Source organism: Atractosteus spatula, chromosome 3, assembly GCF_055471065.1.
Source record: "Atractosteus spatula isolate fAtrSpa1 chromosome 3, fAtrSpa1.hap1, whole genome shotgun sequence".
Taxonomy (NCBI): domain Eukaryota; kingdom Metazoa; phylum Chordata; class Actinopteri; order Semionotiformes; family Lepisosteidae; genus Atractosteus; species Atractosteus spatula.
The window spans coordinates 27761591-27781812 of NC_142708.1; the positions used below are offsets into that span (position 1 = coordinate 27761591).

Consider the following 20222-nt stretch of genomic DNA (forward strand, 5'->3'; position numbering starts at 1 on the left):
AACACCACTTCCTCCCAGCACCTTGGGATTTTGGCATTCTTTTATCAGAGCTCATTTGCATTCTTATTAGTATGCATGAAATTTTCACTGAACTTTAATACCCCAACCGCTGCATAATACACTTTAATGAGCATAAAAGTGAGCATGAAAATTAAAACTCACATTAATCACTAAATGCTACACTAAAGAAAGGGGGGGGGGGGTTGAGGAGGATGAAAAAAAGAAGAAGTGACAAGGGCTTTCCAGTGAAACGCTTGAACGCTGCATGGAGCTTGCAATCTCTGAATCTCCACAGGCACTGAAAATGACTGATGTGCTCTCAGGAATGGTGCTGACATGAGCTACAGAACTAAATGAGAAATTCCATCATCATGTACAGTAGGTGACCACAAGGAATTAAAATTACAGAGGGCTTGTCAGCAGAGTGCATCCAGGAGATAGAGCACCCATAAATATTTATCCGGCTCCTCATTTGGGAGGGAGAAATGAACCACGTTCTCAAAGGATGCCGCTTTCTTGCCCGTTCTCCGAAAGGGCAGTCTGCGCTGACCAGAGAAAACAGCTTTTCAAAAAACAGGCACGCTCAGCTGTCAAATTAAACATGTGCCGTACTGTACATAGCAACAAATCCTGTCGACCACAGCTGGGAAATGTTCAACTAAGGCTTTTCTTGAGTATCCATAATAGATTTCTGTATTTGAATTGTTAATGATCAAAGACAAAGACAGCTATTTATGAAAAGCATTAGCATTTTTAAGTCTCCTTACAGTGGAGGGCTAGCTTTTCTTTTATTGTTCCAGTTATCAAAAAGAAAACATAAGCTTATGTCACTCATGCATTTACAGAACTACAATAATGTTTCTTAGCGTTTTTTACAGGGTACTCAGACAAAAATGATTCTTTGAGACTAATTTCTGTTCCTTTGCAAATTTTTAAAAACTCGCCTAGTTATCCGATAAATATTCCAAATTGTGTTCGGTTTTCCAGTCTATACAGTAGATATACTGTAAATCAAACATAGCCTGCCACAGCTTCAGTAGATATACCATACATTAGAAAATATTCAATTTAAAAAAATAAATAAGCAGAACAGAAGCTCTCATAGACTACCCCTGTCACAGAATTATGGTTCAAATCACTGGGCAATATGCAATTCTGCATGGTAGCACAGTTTGATACAGATGGGTTCAGTCACAGCCAGTGGTTCAAGTCAGGCAGTCAAAAAGTGTTAATGTGAATCACTTTCCATTCCTGACATTATAGCACTCTCCGTGAAAATATTATTCAGGCTTTTAGTCTATAGCATTACCATCCCATTCAGAGGGAATGCTTCCTTCTTGATATTCATATTCCTTTGGATTTGTTGCCTCCACTATTCTCTTTGCTCGAATGGTCTGCCCTGAAATAAAGAACAGGAAAATGTTTTAAACATAAACTCCATGCACAATTTATGATGATGCGTTGCTTCTTTGACAGCATGTGGCTTATTACCTCTAGCCCTGAGGCCTACCTCATAAGATACTCAGCTGTAATGCAAAAATCTGGTCCAAGCGCTATGTAAATATAGCTTTTTTACCAACAATATCTTATGCAAATTTATGAATAGGGTACAACAGACAAAGGAGGGTCAAACATTTTTAAAGCATTAAACATACCAAATGGGCCAAGTTAGAAATTGCACAGTTTAGAAATTTTAGTCCAATCTATTTTAAGCAAAAAAAACAGGAACACATTCCATGATTTACACACCACAAATAATAATATCGATTGTAAGAGTTAAGGAGCATGAGTCAGGAGTCACGTTTTTAAAAAGCGAATGAGCTTGGTTCACAAACACTTTGACATCTTTTCTACTTACTGTAAACTCAAACAATTCATGAAATATTCATTCATTTGTTGTCACAGAGGGTACAGGCTAGTTGCAATGAAGTATAGTATCTGACCATGGTGTGGATACAGATTCACTGAAAGCCTTGAAGAGACAGCTTGATGACATTTTGCATGTTCATGGTGAGATACAAGCAACCAAACAAATTCAATTTAGTGGTATTATCTCATTTGTATTCTGTGTTATGTGCTTCCAGTATATATACCTGTAATAAGGACATGCAGAAGATCTTGCTATCGAGATCTTTCCATGCATTTTGAAAAGCCATGTAGAAGCCTTTTAACCCAAATGACAGGGGATCACACTTTAAATTTTCAATGCAACTGATTAACTGGTGAGCACCATCTACAAAACACTATGGGTTTTAGACAAATTAAGGATTTATAAAAAACAATTTAGGTTTTTTTTCATAAATGCAAGCCTGTTCTTAGTGGTACATTATACTCTGAATGTTATTCATTGCTAAAACAATGTGACTCTTTCTGTAAAGCAGACAATGCAGGTAAAAAAAACTGTAAATTTCCCTTGCAAAACATTTTTGGTGCTACACTTCCTGTCCTTCTCAAAAAACGACACCAGTGTGTTTGAAAAACAAAACAGTTTATCATATAAATCAGCTACAGTAATTAATGATACTTGCCTGAAAGCATCCATTTGTACTCATTACTAAACATCTTTGATCGTCTAAGTAACCATTAGGAACATTAAAGCTTCTCTAACAAAAAGGTAAGAATACAGCACTTTCCTCTTCGTTTAAGTGCAAACACCTGCTGAAGTGCCACCGATTGGAAAAAACAGCAATGAATTTGGCATGTCCTGACACATTTATACAAGTTCTCACATTTTACAGAAACACTGCAGGTGAATGTAACGGGTATCAAAAGCAAAACGTCAATAATATATACTTGAGCAGTTTGTATTCTTAGAAGAACGACATTCATATTCTATTCGAGAAAATGACAAATCAGTCCTTCACCTAAAAATGGTATGAAAAAGTATATCCAGGAATGATCAATTATCACAGCACAAAATTAAAGTATTCTACATTCCTACTACAGAGTTGCTGAAATGTAGAAATCACGGTGAATAATAAGAAAGTTAAAAAAACATTACATTATGTAGAAAAGCTCTCTTTAGATATCTCAGGATAACTGATGGGTTAAAAGTTAAATGACAATTAAAAATTGGGCACATACACAGCACACATTGTACCAGGTAGAGAAATAATATTTATTAATATTGATAACCATTTTACTTTTCAAATACACTTTTAGGAGTACAACCAGAGATTAGTGATGGATATTACAATCTACTCAGTAACAGGGTTATGTTTTCATATATTTAGCTTATTGTTTTCCCTAGTGGATTCAGAACAAAGCCAGTTCACAAACAAAAACAAACCACCATAGCAAGAGAAAATTTCTGTAAAAAAACAACACTGAAGATATGAAATACATAATTCTAAGTATGACTTTGTTGTTATGTTTATTTCGGGAAAGATATGCCTTTCACACATCGTGGTCTGCCAGCCCCCAATAAATCTCCTCAATTTAGTTGTAAACTTTTTTTGTATTCTGTTAAATTGTTCTGGAATCCCTGCAAAATATTCTGAAATAGCTTTTTTGAACTTCTGTGTCCACATTATTTTAACCCCTGTATTTTCTAGTAGGATAGGAAAATTCTGTTAAAACATTTATCTTTTTATTTTGTATTAACTGTATAAGATACAAGATAAATAAGATGCTGTATGTAAGACTTAAATCCTTAAAAAGTTTGGCAATGATCTACTTTGGTAAAAACTTAAAAAATCAGATTTTGGCATCACAACTGCATTGATGAAACATTATTGTTACGCATAATTTCAAAAGGACTGACACCGTTCTAGAACATTTAACCATTGTTCACCTCTTACAGAATGAGAGAGAGTAGAAAATGGAGCATTATGTAAGGTTATACACCTACTGTGGTTATTCTGTCTGTACGTTATAAGGGGTAGGCTATTTCTCAGCAGGTAATAAATGTGTGTGGTAGCATTACATTGATATATTGCTGGGGTTTACTTGCTGTATTGTCAGTAGAACTCTGCGACAAATGGAAACAATAAATAAATGACAACTGTGCTTAGGGTTTTCCTGATGAAGGGAGTTGAATAAATTGGGCTGTCTGACAGTCAATCCAGCGGATTCAGCTAGGCCACGGAGCCCCCTTCCGAATAGTTACTTCCCGAGGCCGAGGCCAAAACAGGATCAGTGGGAAACTTCAACAATGTCAGGGGGGTCTGCACTGATTATTGCTTGCGCCTCACAAAATTTACAGCAGAATTAATAATCAGATTACCTACTGAAACAGAAGTATGGGGAGAGGTGTGTGTGTGTGTGTGTGTGGGGTGGTGGTTGAGCTGATGATGTTCTCATGCATATTTATAAGATCACACCTGTCTGAGCCAGTTTCATTCACGCGGCACTCTGGTAATGCAAATGTCAGGCTACAGCAGCAGCAAAATCCAATCTTCTAAATAAACCAACATCTGTATTGCTTATATTATTCTTTTTTATGACTGAAAATCATTCAATCATCGTTTTCTAAAAAGCTATAAAGGAAGTATCAAGGGGAGGCACTTCTCTTCCTTCCTTTTGGATGCTGTAAATAAATTTCAGCTTTAAAACTTCTATTTAATAAAGCAACGCCACCCTGATTAGTAGCTCTGCACACCTTTTTCTAATTAGAAAGCATAAAACTACCTAGTGAGTTCGGTCACACTTTTCATTGTTATATAACACACAGACACACAAGGTTAGACTTACCAAGCCTCCAATAAAAGCTCAGTAAGATATCACATGTGAAGTTGTGATGTTTCTTTACTTAAATGTGAATGTGGTGTCAAAAGACACTGAAAAGGTTAAATATACCAGGAATGTATACATTAATAAAAAATGAACAAAGAACTGCAGAAAGCTAATCTTTTCTTAAATGATGAACGGATGCATTCACTTTCTGTTTAAATTCTAACACTAAATGTGCAGATATCTTTAGATGTAAACAGTCTACTTTTCTATTTGTAGTCATTTGTTTTGTGTTTGCACCCTTTCCAAATAAGTGCAAATAAACAATGCTGAGATACTGAATCCTAATTGACAGATTTATGAAGACTGAGTAAGTTTGTGTGAGCTCGCTTTATCTAATCAAATTGTGGACGAAGGCTGGCACTTGCAGTTTCTTCCCCGTTTTCTTAATATAGGCGATACAGGAGACTGTCTCCATGGTTACCAGTGGCCAGTCTTTAGGTAACGGAATTACTACCTATAGAAACAGCAAGTGCAAGTTCAGACAGCTGTAACTTTGTCTTCGAAACTACATTTCAAAGAAAGTTCTTTAATGAAAAGCAGATATTTCAGTTTCTTACTAAATTAGAAAATCACTACAAGCTGCTACTCTAAGGATTATAATGAAGCAGCTTTTTATATTTTAAACACTTAGGTACTTTTATGATACTCCCCTACCACTAATTCCTGTTGCCTTTTAATGTATATAATGTGTTTTGCAAGATTATTCAGACCCTGTGATGCCCAATTTTGTGAAATCAAAAAATAATGCAGATTTTTAAACTTAACATATGATTCAAACTCCCAAAGCTTCAACTGCAGACTTCTAAGGGTAAGATAAGTTACAGTAAATGTCAGCAAAAATTAAAAGAGAACAAATGAGATATGTTAACTACGTACAGTAAGTATTCAGAGCCAAGGACTCAGTATTTGGTGGAAGCAACTACAGCCACAAGGGGAAGTCTCTCTACAAGCTTTGCACACAGATGTGATACAATTTTTGCCCAGTCCTCTTGAAAAACTTGCTAAATCTCTCTTTTATTCTTGAGGCTCTCTTGTGATAGAAGTCATGTCAGGTCTTTGATTGAGTAACTCCAGAACATTCACTTTATTTTTAAGCCACTCCAGTGTAGCTTTCGCCTTGTGCTTTGGGCCAGTATCCTGCTGAAAGGTTAATTTTCGTCCCAGTTTTAGCTCTGAAGCAGGTCATCCTCTATGATTTGCCAGAACTTTGCTCCATTTGTGTTCCCATCAGTCTTGACAAGCTTCCCAGTACTTGCTGATGAGTAACAGAACTAGAACACAATGCTGCCACCACCATGCTCGATATTCATGATGTTGTACTATGTTAGGTATGCAACAGATTTAAAGCTTTCCATTTTGACCAAAAACCTCTAATTAAACCTCTAATTTTGTCTTGTCAGACCACAAAACCTTTTGCCACACCTATTACAGTGCTTTGTTGCTAACTCTGTGCAGGATTTGCAAAAGGCCAGCTTTGTGGTGTGACCGAGCTATTGCTGACGCATGTACATTTTCTTCCATCTCAGTGACCGAGCTTTGTAACTCAAAGTTGCTGCTGGACTCATAGCTGCAAACCTAACCAGTTACCTTCTTGCCCAGATGCTCAGTTTGGAGAGACGGCCTAATCTTGGTAATGTCCACTTCTTAATGATCAATTTCACCAGGCTGAAATAAATATTAAGGGTCTCTGAAATATTTTCTACCCTTCTCCTGATGTGTGTTTAATACAACTTGAGCCTTGAGTTCCTTTGAAAGCTCCTTGGTCTTTGGGATTGGTGTAATTATTCTAAAATCATGTGAACCATGGTTATTACTACTCAGCTGTGTGCCTTGTTGAGGTTACTTTGCATAGGTTTGGATACTTATATGTCATTACATTCCCATTTTTCTTTCATATAAATGATAAAATGTTTGGAGTAGTTATGTATATAACAAATATTAAATCTTAAGAGCAACAAAATGAAAAAAAAAACTGTCCAAGTGTTTGTATACTTTTTCAAAGCACTGTATACCTGAAATCCTAGGAATATGAACAACTTGCTGGAAGCTGAAGGTGATTCTAAATATAGTGCATCTACTGTGAAATATATATATATACACAAATACATTGCATGCAGTATTAGGAAGGTTAATATGATATTCATTGCCCTTATGTGTCCATACATATTTTGTATTTATCTTACTGGATGCTGGTGCTGGATGCATTTGCCATTTTGTTATCTTGTTGTAAATACATGATAGTTGCAATAAATTTCATATTGCTATTGCACAAAGATATTTCATCTACGTATTGTAAGACAGTCTTTTTTAACGAAACACTACTGCGAATAATAATAATAATCTGTAATCCTTTACTCAGGGTTACTTTATGGATTTTGCTTTCACAAACTGATTAGGATTACATGTTCTCTGCAGTGCTGCTTTATGTTACACCATTATAGAATTGCGATCAGCTTGTTGCATTACAAGTAATTAAAAACATGACAAACCACAGCCCACATACACCACATAAGAAGGCAGAGTGTCTTGTTTAAGGTAATTTCTAAGAACTTGAAAACATATGAATCTGTTCATTTCACAGATCTATGCTGGAGGTCCCATTTTCTAAGGACTTAATGGCTTTGCTGAATCTATAGGTTTCCTGACAGGTTTGTTTCATTTTTTTTGAAGAACACATTTCATTTCAGGCAGGGGTTCACTAGTTTCTAAACTACCTGTGAATTACATTCTTTTGTGACTTGGATCAAGCTGGTGCGACACTCCTGGTTATCCCCCTTTATTTAAAAAAGAAATGAATTTATTTGGAATTAACACAGGAGCACCCAATGCTGTACCCTGGAGGAAGAAAATACATCTCACTATACCTAACTACTCTGGACTATGTTAAACAGCACTTTCTCTTTTCCAAAAATTAAATATTAAAAGGTTTCATTTCTTTTCTTTTGACTCCTGAAGGGAGACTAGTTGTTACCTTGACTCCGGGTAACAGTAACTACTTTAAACACTTTTTATGCTGTTTAGGGCCGGGGGGTGGGGGGAGGCATGTCTGGAAACTGTGTGTGAGGACCCTGAAAATATGGATACTGTTCTTTGCTAATGGTGATTTTACTGTGCTATAACGATCTACTATTATGATAATAATTACATTTTACAAAGTAAATACCAATGAGTTTGATAATTTTTCATTGTAAATAAAACTAAAACAAATATAATTAGTGGATAAATACTTGCTAAAAGCAACCATAATAAGGTGATCTTGCACTGAACTAATAAATGCAAATTAGTTTCTAGTTAAATTGTTTCCTTACACTGTATCTGATGGTGTGCATTTTTATGTTATAATCAAAGTCATAATTGCAAGGGTACTCATTAACACAAATCTGTATAGCAAAATAATGCAAAAGGTTTAGAACTCCATTTTTTAAAACCAAACATATTTGATATATTTGCCCAGAGGGACATCTTTCTCAAGGTTTACCTCTGGACTGCTACACGTGTACACTGACATCATACAAGCAAAAACCAAGATTTTAACAAGAGTAGCAAAAAACAATATAGCCTAATGTGCTGAAGAAACAAGGTATCAATAATAATAAAAACCATGACAAAGAAAAAAAAAGAATTCCTACAATGAAAAGATATGAAGAAATGGGAAAAATTAAAACTAATGCAAAAGGTTTAGAACTCCATTTTTTAAAACCAAACATATTTGATATATTTGCCCAGAGGGACATCTTTCTCAAGGTTTACCTCTGGACTGCTACACGTGTACACTGACATCATACAAGCAAAAACCAAGATTTTAACAAGAGTAGCAAAAAACAATATAGCCTAATGTGCTGAAGAAACAAGGTATCAATAATAATAAAAAACCATGACAAAGAAAAAAAAAAGAATTCCTACAATGAAAAGATATGAAGAAATGGGAAAAATTAAAACTACCCTGAAAAACATACTTGAGTTACAAATGAGAAAAAACGATGTTTATGTAAAACATTTACAGTATGCGACTCAATCTGCAGGGGTGCTCATAATCCATACTCTGGTTTCATTAAAGACACATAAATATCTCGTACAAATCCCAGGGATCTCTTGAGGCTGCTGAAAGATTTCCAGTGTCTCTGACATTCATTCCACTTACAGTGCTATCAATGACAATCAAGGGATAACCCGATGTTATTCAAAGACATGCAACTATTTGTCTCTGAAGATCTAAAGAGTGAGGTGCAGTGTCATTTCAGAACAGTTTAAAAATGTTTATGAAGCTATAAACGTCATAACTGTAAAAGACAGACGCAAAACAATCAATCACATGTTCCTTTAGTTTGAAGAGATTAAATAGAATCTGCTGAGTAAGAGCAAATAATGATCTTCACTGAATCAGTATTAAAATGCTTACTTGCATTTTTTTAGGTCTAAATTAAAAAGTTTGCATAATTTTCAATGATCACCTTATTTGTGTGGCATAAAAGTGTTTTATTTACTTTGCTGTTACAAAATAAACAAAAATAAACATCACTAAGGTGTATGAGACTTATTTATTTCCACTAATTTATTATTAAAATCAAAACTTAAAATTCCAAAGGAGGTTTGCATGATATGAAACATTTGACCTGCTAAATGCTATCACAATTTTTCAGGGAAAAACAAATATTAGAAAATGATTTCTGTACTTGAAAAATGTATTCTAAAAAACCATAAAGAAAACACTGGCAAGTCACTAACAAAATTTCATTATGTCCATGTTTAAACTCTATATTTGACTTAAAACCAGATACAATTATGAAACAGTACCAGTTTGATTTGCTCTCCTGTTAGTCTTGCTCTTTGGGCTGTAAGGTCACAGACATACACATTTGCTCTTTTATACGTGCGGGGACTGACTCTCATTTGATTTCGATTTTGATTTGCACAAACGAAACTCGATATGTAGTGAAAGAAGATCTAAAGCAAAACCTTTAGTTGTAAGATGATGTCAACTTGCTTTATAAAACAAAGCAATTTGCCTTGCGAGAACCATCTTAGCTGTCCTGTTTCTTAAAAGTTATGATCTTTGTGAAGACATTTTCCCAAATTTAGACTTCACCAATAGAGTAATACTGTACCTGCACACAAACATGCATGAAAATTACAGAAATACATGTCAGGAGGTCTACAATGCTGCGTTTTTCCTGGACACCCTTACATGTCATCATAAACTGAAACAGATTAACAAGGGAGAAGGGGTTGAAGGTTGCTGTTCATATTCATATTCAACCCTGGCACAGGGGAGACTTTTAAATATTTTTGTTAAATATTATTATGCTGTTGCAACCTGCATTTAAACCTCAGTTCTCTCGATTAAAAGTAATCTACCAGTTTAGTTGTGCTTTCTTTAACTCAGTTTCAGCCCTGGTTCAAATCCAATGCCTGAAATAGTCTGCTAATTACTTTGATCTAAAGTGAATAATCACCACTTACCTGTACACTCCGTTTTCCATGAATTAACCAAATCTTGATCCAAAAACATGTATTACCTTGGATGCCTAAAGCCTTCAATGTAAGAATTAATCTAAGACTGGCTTTAAACCCGTACTGTGTATCCATTATCCAAAAACAAAAATTTAAACCCATAGAATATCTATCCGATAGAATCCTACTGCCATAACTGATGATCAAGTTTAGTTATAATTATTGTTACATTTAACGGCTTGCCCTTACTGCCTACTGCCTTCAATATGATAATAAATCTTTCATAAGGAAATTTATCAGAAGCCTTTGAACATTTTAAATATACTATATCAAATGCTACATATAAATGTATGTGGTCACTTGTTCATAGATCTCTAACCAGTTAGTGAAACAAGACCTACATTTTCTAATTCCGTGTTGGCTACCCCTTAGACACTTAGTGTCATACAGATGATCCACTGGTTTAGGACTAATTATTGTTTCCATACCACAGATAACCAAAACAAGTTATGGAACTTTTGGTGCCCTTTTTATGGATAGGTGCTACATTAGCAATTTTCCAGTTGACCGATATTACCCTGTATCGAGTGATGGCGGAAAGGGTTTCCTTAATGGCCTTTGAATAACATCTCTTGTTTCCTTAAGTACAATTGGTAGAATATCATTAGACCCTTGAGATGTATCATAAGTGTTTCCGGTACCTGTAACACTCCTGCCTCTTATGTGTTAATGCTATTTTTCTTAGAACATTCTCTTTTCTCAGCTTGAGGCATGATGTTTGTTCTTGATGAATACCTGACTGAAATATTATTTACAATTCCCTTTCATTATCCAAAGGTTTCCCATTAGATACTTTATAACAACCTTTATTGTTCATCTTGATGTTGTATGACTTAAAAATATTATATTTTATATACATAAATATACTTAAATCTTTGTTCCTACATGCTTTTTTACCTGTGCATTCAATTTTATACCTTTCCATTAGCTAGGTCCAATTCTTCTGAAATTATTTAATAAAGTGCTTTCAGACTCCTCATATTTTTTTAAAGTTATTATTAAAGTACTTGAATCATACCTTCTGAGACTTTACTTACTCAGGGGATGCATTTGTCCTGCATTTTAAACAGAACATTCATAAACTGCTAATCATTTTCGACTGTTCCCATATTTATCATGTCCCATTCAAACTCTCATTTTTTCCCAAAGTCCACTTTCAGAAAATTATAAACCTGTTATTGACTTTAATGGCACAGATATAAAATGTCAAAGCACACCATTTTATGATCACACCTTACTGATGGTTTCTTCACCTCTTGCTTGCATTATCAACACAATCACTCCAGTAGTTACTCTTCAAACGAATAAGGAAGAAGTCATCAACCATGTCTACATGTCTATTTCAGCTTCAGCTGCTGGAAAACTCTTGCTTTTATGCCCATCTATGTGAGGGCAACTGAAATTTCCCATGATAACTGCCTCTTCCTTTACATCTATATTCATAGTTTTATTATATAAGAATTGATAGCTGAATGGTGAAGCTGGCCTACCAGGAAGAATTGCTGCAAATAAACCATTGTTAAGAGTGCACAATAAGAGGAAGAGACTTGCCTGGGCCAAAAAACACAGAAACTGGACCTTTGAGGCCAGCTTCATGCAACCTCCTCTAAACAGTTAATGTTGAAACATCTGGACTTCTAGTAGCATTGAGCTCAGCTTGTATTTCAGGGGCAGTCAGTCACCGGTTTCGCAGGCTTGTGACTCTAATGAATGTATTCGCTGAATCCGAGGTCACCTTTGGCCTGCCTGACTTTTTTTGGTCCTCATGAGTGCCAATTTCTTTGTATCGTTTGATAGTCCTGACCAAAACAGTTACTGACACTTGCAAAGTTCTTGCAATTTGTCTTAAATATCATTTCTTAAAGAAATTATAGACTTTTTTCCTTGTTTGGTGAGCACATTTTTCCATGTTCTTTCAGGAATTACAAACTTTTGCCCATGCTCCCTATATTTATAGTAATCATGGACCCTCACCTGTTTACCAATAATTGGTGACAAAAGGTAAATAAGTGAGATAACATGCTAGTTAACTGTGAGAACATTAACAAATACAATTTTAAACTTCTTTTAGCATTCTAACACCATGTTATACACATTTCTGACTTAACTAACCTGGGCTTCAGACTGAAATCCGCTTGCTTTGGGTGTTCATTTTATTGAAAATGAAAAAGTAACATTTTCAATGCAGTTCACTTAAGATTATAAGTACACATATGTTTATAGAGGAGTTTATACAGTTTAAAGCACAGAATCATGAAAAACCTGGTTTCAAGCAGGTGTACTCAAACTTTTGACGGTACTGTATATTTCATACAAAAATACATGTATATGAAAAAAGGATATAGTGCTGTTAATGACCATAATTGCTGTAATATTCCATAATACCCATATACAGTATATTAATAAACTAATGTTTATTAACAGTAAATAAAAAATGAAATTATAGGGATTAAAGAAAATACAAATCCAATGAGTATTTAAAAACTAACTTGGACTGCTTTTAAAATAAACGCTGTACAAGAAAAAAAAACATAGCAGAAACAAAATTTTAAGGATTACCATTATGAATAATTCATTTTTATAGAGAACAGTGATAAAAATTGTCCTCCTTTATTGCATCTTAACCTGATTTTAAATTCATCAACAGGCAACATTAACCATATCAAGTAGACAGCAATAGCAGTCTAGTATATAAAACTCAATTCATTGGATAATTTTCTGAAAGTTAATTTTAAAAGGAACTTTTTCCAGAAATGATTTTCTGTAGTATATAGTACCCTATCATTCCTAATACTATTATCTACAAGAAGTTTCAAGGCTTTTCACAACAAAGCTTTTAAAAATGAGATTACATCTCTGGGGATGTGTCTTAGCAGATATCTCAAACAAATAAATCACACATAAATCAAAAATATTTAGTGCATTTCCCTTGGTTGCATGTGAATATATATATGAATCTGTTTAAATTTTAATCATTGCTTGATTACTTATAGATTTTTTTTCAAAAGCTGTTCTGATAGCTGTCAGTATTACAGTTGTTTATAGTTTTATTATCAGTATATTCAACAATAACAGCTAAGTTGTTAAGTACCAGCTTTATATTTAATTTATATTACTAGAAATATTACTCAGTTGCAATCAAACATTTTTTAACCTTCAACCACAACTTTTGGAACTCATGAAACTGTGTTTGAAATTAAAATAGCTCAAATGAAATGACACAGTCTTTTCATAATTTAACTTTACAATTTCGATTTTCTGGTCTAGAGACCATGACACGTGGCACCTCATGTCAGCCAATGAAGTCCAGGACTAGGAAGGCTGATTTTAAACCCTCCTACCCCGATAGTAGTAATACTTTTGTAAAGTGGAACATGGGGAACACTTCAGGAAGATAACGCCATACCTTCAATACCGCTCCTGCTGGAAGAAACAGGAGTTCCACAGTTTAAAGAGTTGTCTGAACCTATTGGTTAGGGATCTGCCAAGAAAGGCACACACAAAACAGCAAAAACTAATACCTGGCAAACTCTGAATCAGACAGCAAAACAGAAGTTGATTGATTAAATGCCTTCACAGGTTCAAATACTGTTATAATGGCAAAGCCCATGCCACCAGATATTAAAACTTAGTCGTCTGTTTCTCACACTGTTAACAGTATTAGTAATAGTAACAACTTTCACTTTTTACAGTGCTGTGCAATGTAAAATGACAGTGAAAAGAAAAATGTTAAAACACAAGAAGACACTAAAGAAAAAACAAGCCAAGGTACAATATAAAACAGTAAGCAAAAGAAAATAATGCAAGTTGTAGCTCCAACTAGAAATAGTAATCATAGTTTATAAAGCCTAACCATAACAAAGGGTAAGGGAATCAAGATTTGATTAGATTTTTTTTTTAAACTTTGTATGCGTCAGATTCCTCGACTGCCTATAGGATACACAACAGAAAAATGCTCTATCGCCCACGGATTGAATCTTAGCACCAGGAAATTCTCAAAACTTGGGGTCACAGAGCCTAAATTGTATAGTACTCGAATCTGTTGAATGGCATAGGTAGCAGCTAGATTGTTAATTGCTTTACAGTTTAATATTAAAATTGCCAAATCAAATCTGGTCTTAATGAGCAACAAATGCAGAAAACCAAACTGGTATAATAGAAGTTCTTATTTCAAGCCAGTTAGAACACAGACTGCAGGGTTCCGAGTATATTGCAGCTTACCAACAGCAGCCTTTGAAGTACCAGCAAGCAAAGCATTACAGTAATCAATCCTAAAGGAGACAAAGACATACTGTATGCCATTCTCTCCAAATTGAACATAGAAAGCACAGGGTACTGACATGCTTTGTTGTGGATGAGAGGAAAAAAGACATCTTATGTTTTAAATGTGAGATTCAAAGGTTAAATTAGGGCAAAAAACCATCTCATAACTAATATTAATTTTGCTTTCATCAGCCACCTTGGTAAAACTGTCCAGGCTTTTCACTAGACAAGGAAACCCACTCAAGAACACCTCACTTTCATTACAATTGAGTTGTAGTTGCAGCATGACAGTGTTAAGGAGAAGAAAAGAGCCCTGTGCTCCACTTCTATGCAGCAGACTGAGGTAGCATGAACAACAACCCATAGCGAAATACAGAAGAACAATGACAGACACAACATGCCTACTGGGTTAAGAAAAATAGAATGATTTACACTGCCAAAATTAGCACCAAGCTTCAACACAACCAATGGACAATGCACTTGAACTAGCTTTCACAAAGCAGGTCATTAATCTTTATGAAAACAGCTTTAGAACTGTACTGTTGTCTAAAACTCCACTGGAAGGGTTCAGAGATGTTTATCAATAATCTACCATGATTTTTTCATAAAAGGCAGATCAAAGGTAAATCTGTAGTACCAGAGAACATGTGGATTAATTTTGTTTTTTAAAAAAACGAGAGGTTCCAAATGGCACTTTTAAAGGCTCTAGGAGCTCTTCCAAAGCTCAGCAATTTATAATTACTCACTGAACTGAGAACTGATAAATGTGAAAGGAAAATTGATAAAGCCATTGGTTCAAACAGGCAAGTGGAAGGTTTCATTTTAGTGACAATTTACATCGAGCTGGACAAAGTGTCTCAGCAAAAACAGATAAGCAAGTACCACTAGAGAAACAGATATAACAGGAGATTAAAAAGTATGTGAAACATAAGATTACCATGTTATTATATTATAAATGACTGATAGTGAAGGTTAACCAAGGTTTACATTACGGACTCCATCCTAATCTAAAAGGTGGTATGAGACATTCATTAAGATTTTTTATGTTTTGTGCATGCCGCATTTAAGTTTTGCTTGTTGGGCATGTAATGTAAGAGTTATTGGGACAGATTATTTTGGATCAGGAGGAACGCTCTGACAACACTTTACCGTTTAAAGCTACTTAATTTCTGTTGATTTGACATACTTTAGGAAACAATTCAAATGCATTTCCCCACCATCTTCTAACTCCTCAAACTGTGTATAGCAATGTGCTGCTATCCTTGCACTTGAAAAATAGCACAGAATATAAAACAAATGCAGACTAAGTTATTAAAGTTTAATATATTAAATGTATCCAGTTGTGTCTTGACTTTATCAACTTCATTTACCAAATTTTGTTATTGTGAAAAAAGATCTTTGTTTCACATTTGTTTTAAAGAAGAAGTCCATACAGCAGTCAGAATAAAATCTCTTAACGTGACTATTCATCTGTGGTGACTAAGCAAAAAATTACCTTAAGATATCAATTTCTGACAGGGAGTTTAAATAAATTATCTCGGCTTTAAATTTAATAGAGAAACAACAGTATACTGTGATTTAGACTCTATAATAGCCTTATATTTCTGGTCAACATGTCGCTTATTACACGTAATCTGCAACACCGAAGCCACAGAAAACTGCAAGCCTCACAGTTTTTTCCATTACTTCCCTTCCCCTGCAGGCAGCTGCAGTTGATGGCCTTTATGAAAATATCATAAATTCAATCAACGGCTGCAAATTTCATGAGACGTCCATCTTCTTGCTGAATTTCTAACGGCATGTCAAAACAATCCACGAATCTCCCCCTGATGATCCGTGCACTGAATTGTAAATGTTGGGAGATTCCCCCCCCCCCCCCCCAATATATGAATTTCAGCAACTGGGGGAAAAAAATTAAAGGAATAAGTAGCAAAAGATGGATCTTTAACCGCGCTACCGGACAGATTTTATGGAGGAGCAAAGCACTGTGGGGTGGTGCAGAAAAATCCCGAAGTCTTTGAAGTCACTAAACTCCAAGTCAAGACACGTGTGTCACTGTAATTAGAACAGAGACGTAACAGCTAACACAAGCACTTGGATAGTTTGCAGAAAATTATGCAAGATGAATCTTGAACATGTTTGATGCTGTATAACCCTGTCAAGATATCTTCTATTTCTAATCTTAAAATCCAGACTGTAGTGCAGAATACAATGGCACTGCCATTATTTCTTTGCTTTTTAGATAACTCAAAGGAGAATAAATAACAATGATGACCAGGAGATCCATCTATACAGCAGGGCACGGACTTGTGCAATCTGAGCAAAGTGCTTTGCTCAAGGGTAAGAACAGTGCTATCGGACCCCGGGATTTGAACCTATGACACTCTGGACCAGAGTCCACAGCCCTAACACTACCCCATGCTACTGTCATAAATGTGAACGCAGAATCTGAAAGCTAATATCTTTGCCTTCGTATTGAATAGAAAGAAATGCCTTGAGCTAAAAAAAAAAAGGGGGAAAATTCTCTGGTACCAAATGTTTCTCTCTACTCACCCAAACAGACTCATTAATAATTAAAATCATGCAAATAACCATACACGGAGAATAAATGTTTAATTTGGATACATATAAGTGTTAAAAATATGCCCTGCAAATGTCAACTCAACAGAAGGCTGCCGGGGAAGGAAATTGATCCTTTCTATGAATGTGGTGATCAGGTTAAATTGAACATTAAGTGTTAAAGTATATATACTGTATATATTCTTCCTTGCATCATTTGATGAAATGTTAGGGTCTTTAAAAAGAAAACGACAACACTAAGAAAATGTAATCCCAAAAAATGTCATTTAACAAATGCAGTAAACAACTTAATGTGACAGAAATTAAACAAGTAAAAGCAAATTTCATGCAAACCCCTAATTTTTTCCAATATTTTTCTATTTATATGCTTATCCTCCAATACAGATGATATACTGCACATGGTCGATAAACTGCAATGATAATCCTTTGAGAAACTACATTTTTAAGGCAGTGAACAAGAGAAAGGTAGATCTGGAAAAATCCATCACTGATGTTCATGTCATAACATCTTTGACCATATTAAAGTCCTAAGACAGCTCAGGTAAAACATCAACCAAACTGAATACTTAACTAGATATATCTGAAAGAATATATAAAACAATTAGCATTCATTTTCATAATCAAGATTATCATTTAAAAATATTTTTATGAATAACTTCAATGCCAGAGAGTGAAAGATATAAGGGATCAAACAAATAGGGGATACGAATAGGCTGCTCCAGTCACATGTCAAGAACTTGATGGATATTGGCTGCAAAAAGAAATTCATGAAAGCTGCTGGACACCGAGAGGTAAATAAATGATCTCTAGTATGTCAGCAGTAGCCAGTAAATCTCCAGGGCATTAGATATTTCATTGTAAACAGGGTAACCTTGTGGTTTAAGGGCAGTCAAAACATGTCTTTCTTGGGTACCCAAATGGATATCTTGTCCTTCCGCTGTTAAAATGATTGCAGAATCCAAACTCTAAAAACCAGACATTTAATACAGCACGTGTAGCTTTGCATGGACAAAACAGCAGCTATTATCTCCACAACATGAGCTGCAATGCAAAAATGGTGTGAAGTAACCAACAGCTCATTGTACATATCGCTAGCTATTGCCCTATAAGGGACAGCAAGAACATAAGAATGTCTGCAAACAAGATTAAGTCATTCTACATATCAAGCCAATTGACTAATTGCCTCTTTAGATCATTGAACAAAAATGGGAACTTTTGAGTCTGGGACTATATAGTGAGTGGTCTCTGAGGACTGATTCCAGAGCAGTGTAGTGAAACTGCTGAAACAATTAGAAACTGGAACAGTGAACTTGGAGATCTATATGGTTGCTCAGACAGATATGCACAGATTCAAAGGATACAACTTATGATTTTATTAATACAATAATTAACCATGCAAAACAAATAGAATAAATATATATATGAACTAATCTGCCACAGAGTCGCTGAACACTGACTAACAATATTAATTCAGAATGGGGTTAAAATATGGTGACAATAATTCTTGTTACCGTAGCCAACTTCATAATTGAAATATAAGTAATTTTCTATTACATTCTTGCATCGCTCTTTATGAAAACAGTTGGTTGGAACAATAGTGTAATTCCCAAGTGGAATGAATGTGCACAATGTGAACATTCTCTTGCTGCAGAGGAGGTCTCTTGCTCTAGCACTTACTTTCAGCTAACCGTGATCCAGCTGTAGTTCACAGAATGATGATTACAGTTATGTAATTACTTAAAGTTGCCTGGGTCCTGATTGGTCCTGATGTCATCAGGTGGTGTGTCCATCTCCAAGGCCAGATTCCTCTTTGGTAGATCAAACTGGCCCTATGAATGCATGTATAACAGACCTGCATCTGTGGTTCAAGGGCAGATGTGTCTCCTTCTTGAGTCTGGAAATTAAAAGGGCTCTCAGTGGGCAGTTCAACACTTAAGGTTGTCATGATGAATCCAAATTAGGATAACCTGTTTTTTTTTTTTAAGATGACTCAAAGGAGTTTTAAACAGTATCAGGGTGGTTTTCCATTAAAGGCAAGAGAAATATTACACTTGTTCTGAACGCTTAATTCTAAGCATAATTAATAGCAGCCTTATTGCTACACCAGCAACACATTTTCTGTATTGCCTTGACCAAAATGGTACACAATAGTCTCCACGAGAGGAATCAAATTAAAACGCACCCACACAGAGATTAGAGACTGCCATTTTCCAGATATATCTGTTTTTTCATACTGTTCAAACCACGGTTATGTATGAATGCCATGCCAGCCAGCTCAGTTTTTTTCCTGAATCTTCTGTAAACTGGAATAAATATAGCATTCTGTCTGTGTTATTCTGGGGTGCAGTCTGGACCATCACATAAGCATAGCTAGAAAAAAGAACATGTACAGTACCTTCTGCCTGGAACATCACCTGACCAATGAGAGCATATATGTGCAAAAGAAAGCCAGGCCAGCTTAACTCTGTAATAAATGAGCAAATCAACACATATGAACTCCACTGATCTGGGCTATTCTCAACTTGTCCCTGAAAAGGTGTCTCAGCAAAACAACCTCAAAGACTTCCAAAACCATAGATCAGGAATGGATGCACACAATGTGCAAGCTGTCCTACATAAAACAGAGGGTTTGGAGCAAGACGTATTTACAAATTGGGGGTCAGCTTACTTTTCCAAGCCTTTTTACATACGTGTATTCTTTAAACCATGCTTAAAAAATCTGATGTACACTATTAAAAACACAAGCGGTAATCATTCAGAAAATGTGCATTTCTTTAAGGTGGAGGGAAAATTTGAGATTTATTTAGTTATACTGAGTATGTCAAGTAGCATTCACCCATGCAATCATCTTTGATAGGACATGTCCCCAGGGCATAAGCAAAATTCTAATGTTTACCTTTTTCTCTAGGGAAGCTGGTGTTGGAAGTGCCAGGTAATTGGGACACACACAGTATCATGATATACTCGTGTTTGACTTGTCTTTTGTTCTGTGGATTGCAATGATTTTTCAGTAGTGCAACAGGCACATGACAACCTAAAAGGCCTTTATAGTTTTTACAAAATCTTTGTAAGAGTTTCCTAAGAAGTACAGGTGCTTCCATTTAACAATGTCCGTATAACGGAGGAATGCAAAA

The 20222-nt window shown here is 35.3% G+C and overlaps 1 protein-coding gene across 2 annotated transcripts in view; it reads right to left on the minus strand.

The window, feature by feature from the left end:
* ndufaf2 (NADH:ubiquinone oxidoreductase complex assembly factor 2) overlaps nucleotides 1-20222 on the minus strand; it is a 61584-nt gene that overhangs the window by 17232 nt on the left and 24130 nt on the right. Inside the window, exon 2 of one of the 2 annotated variants that reach the window (XM_088911783.1) lies at nucleotides 1310-1399. The exons of the other annotated variant lie outside the window; for it this stretch is intronic. Coding sequence (XP_088767909.1) covers nucleotides 1310-1399 — 90 coding nt within the window. The remainder of the gene's footprint in view (nucleotides 1-1309; nucleotides 1400-20222) is intronic. 2 annotated transcript variants of the gene reach the window in all.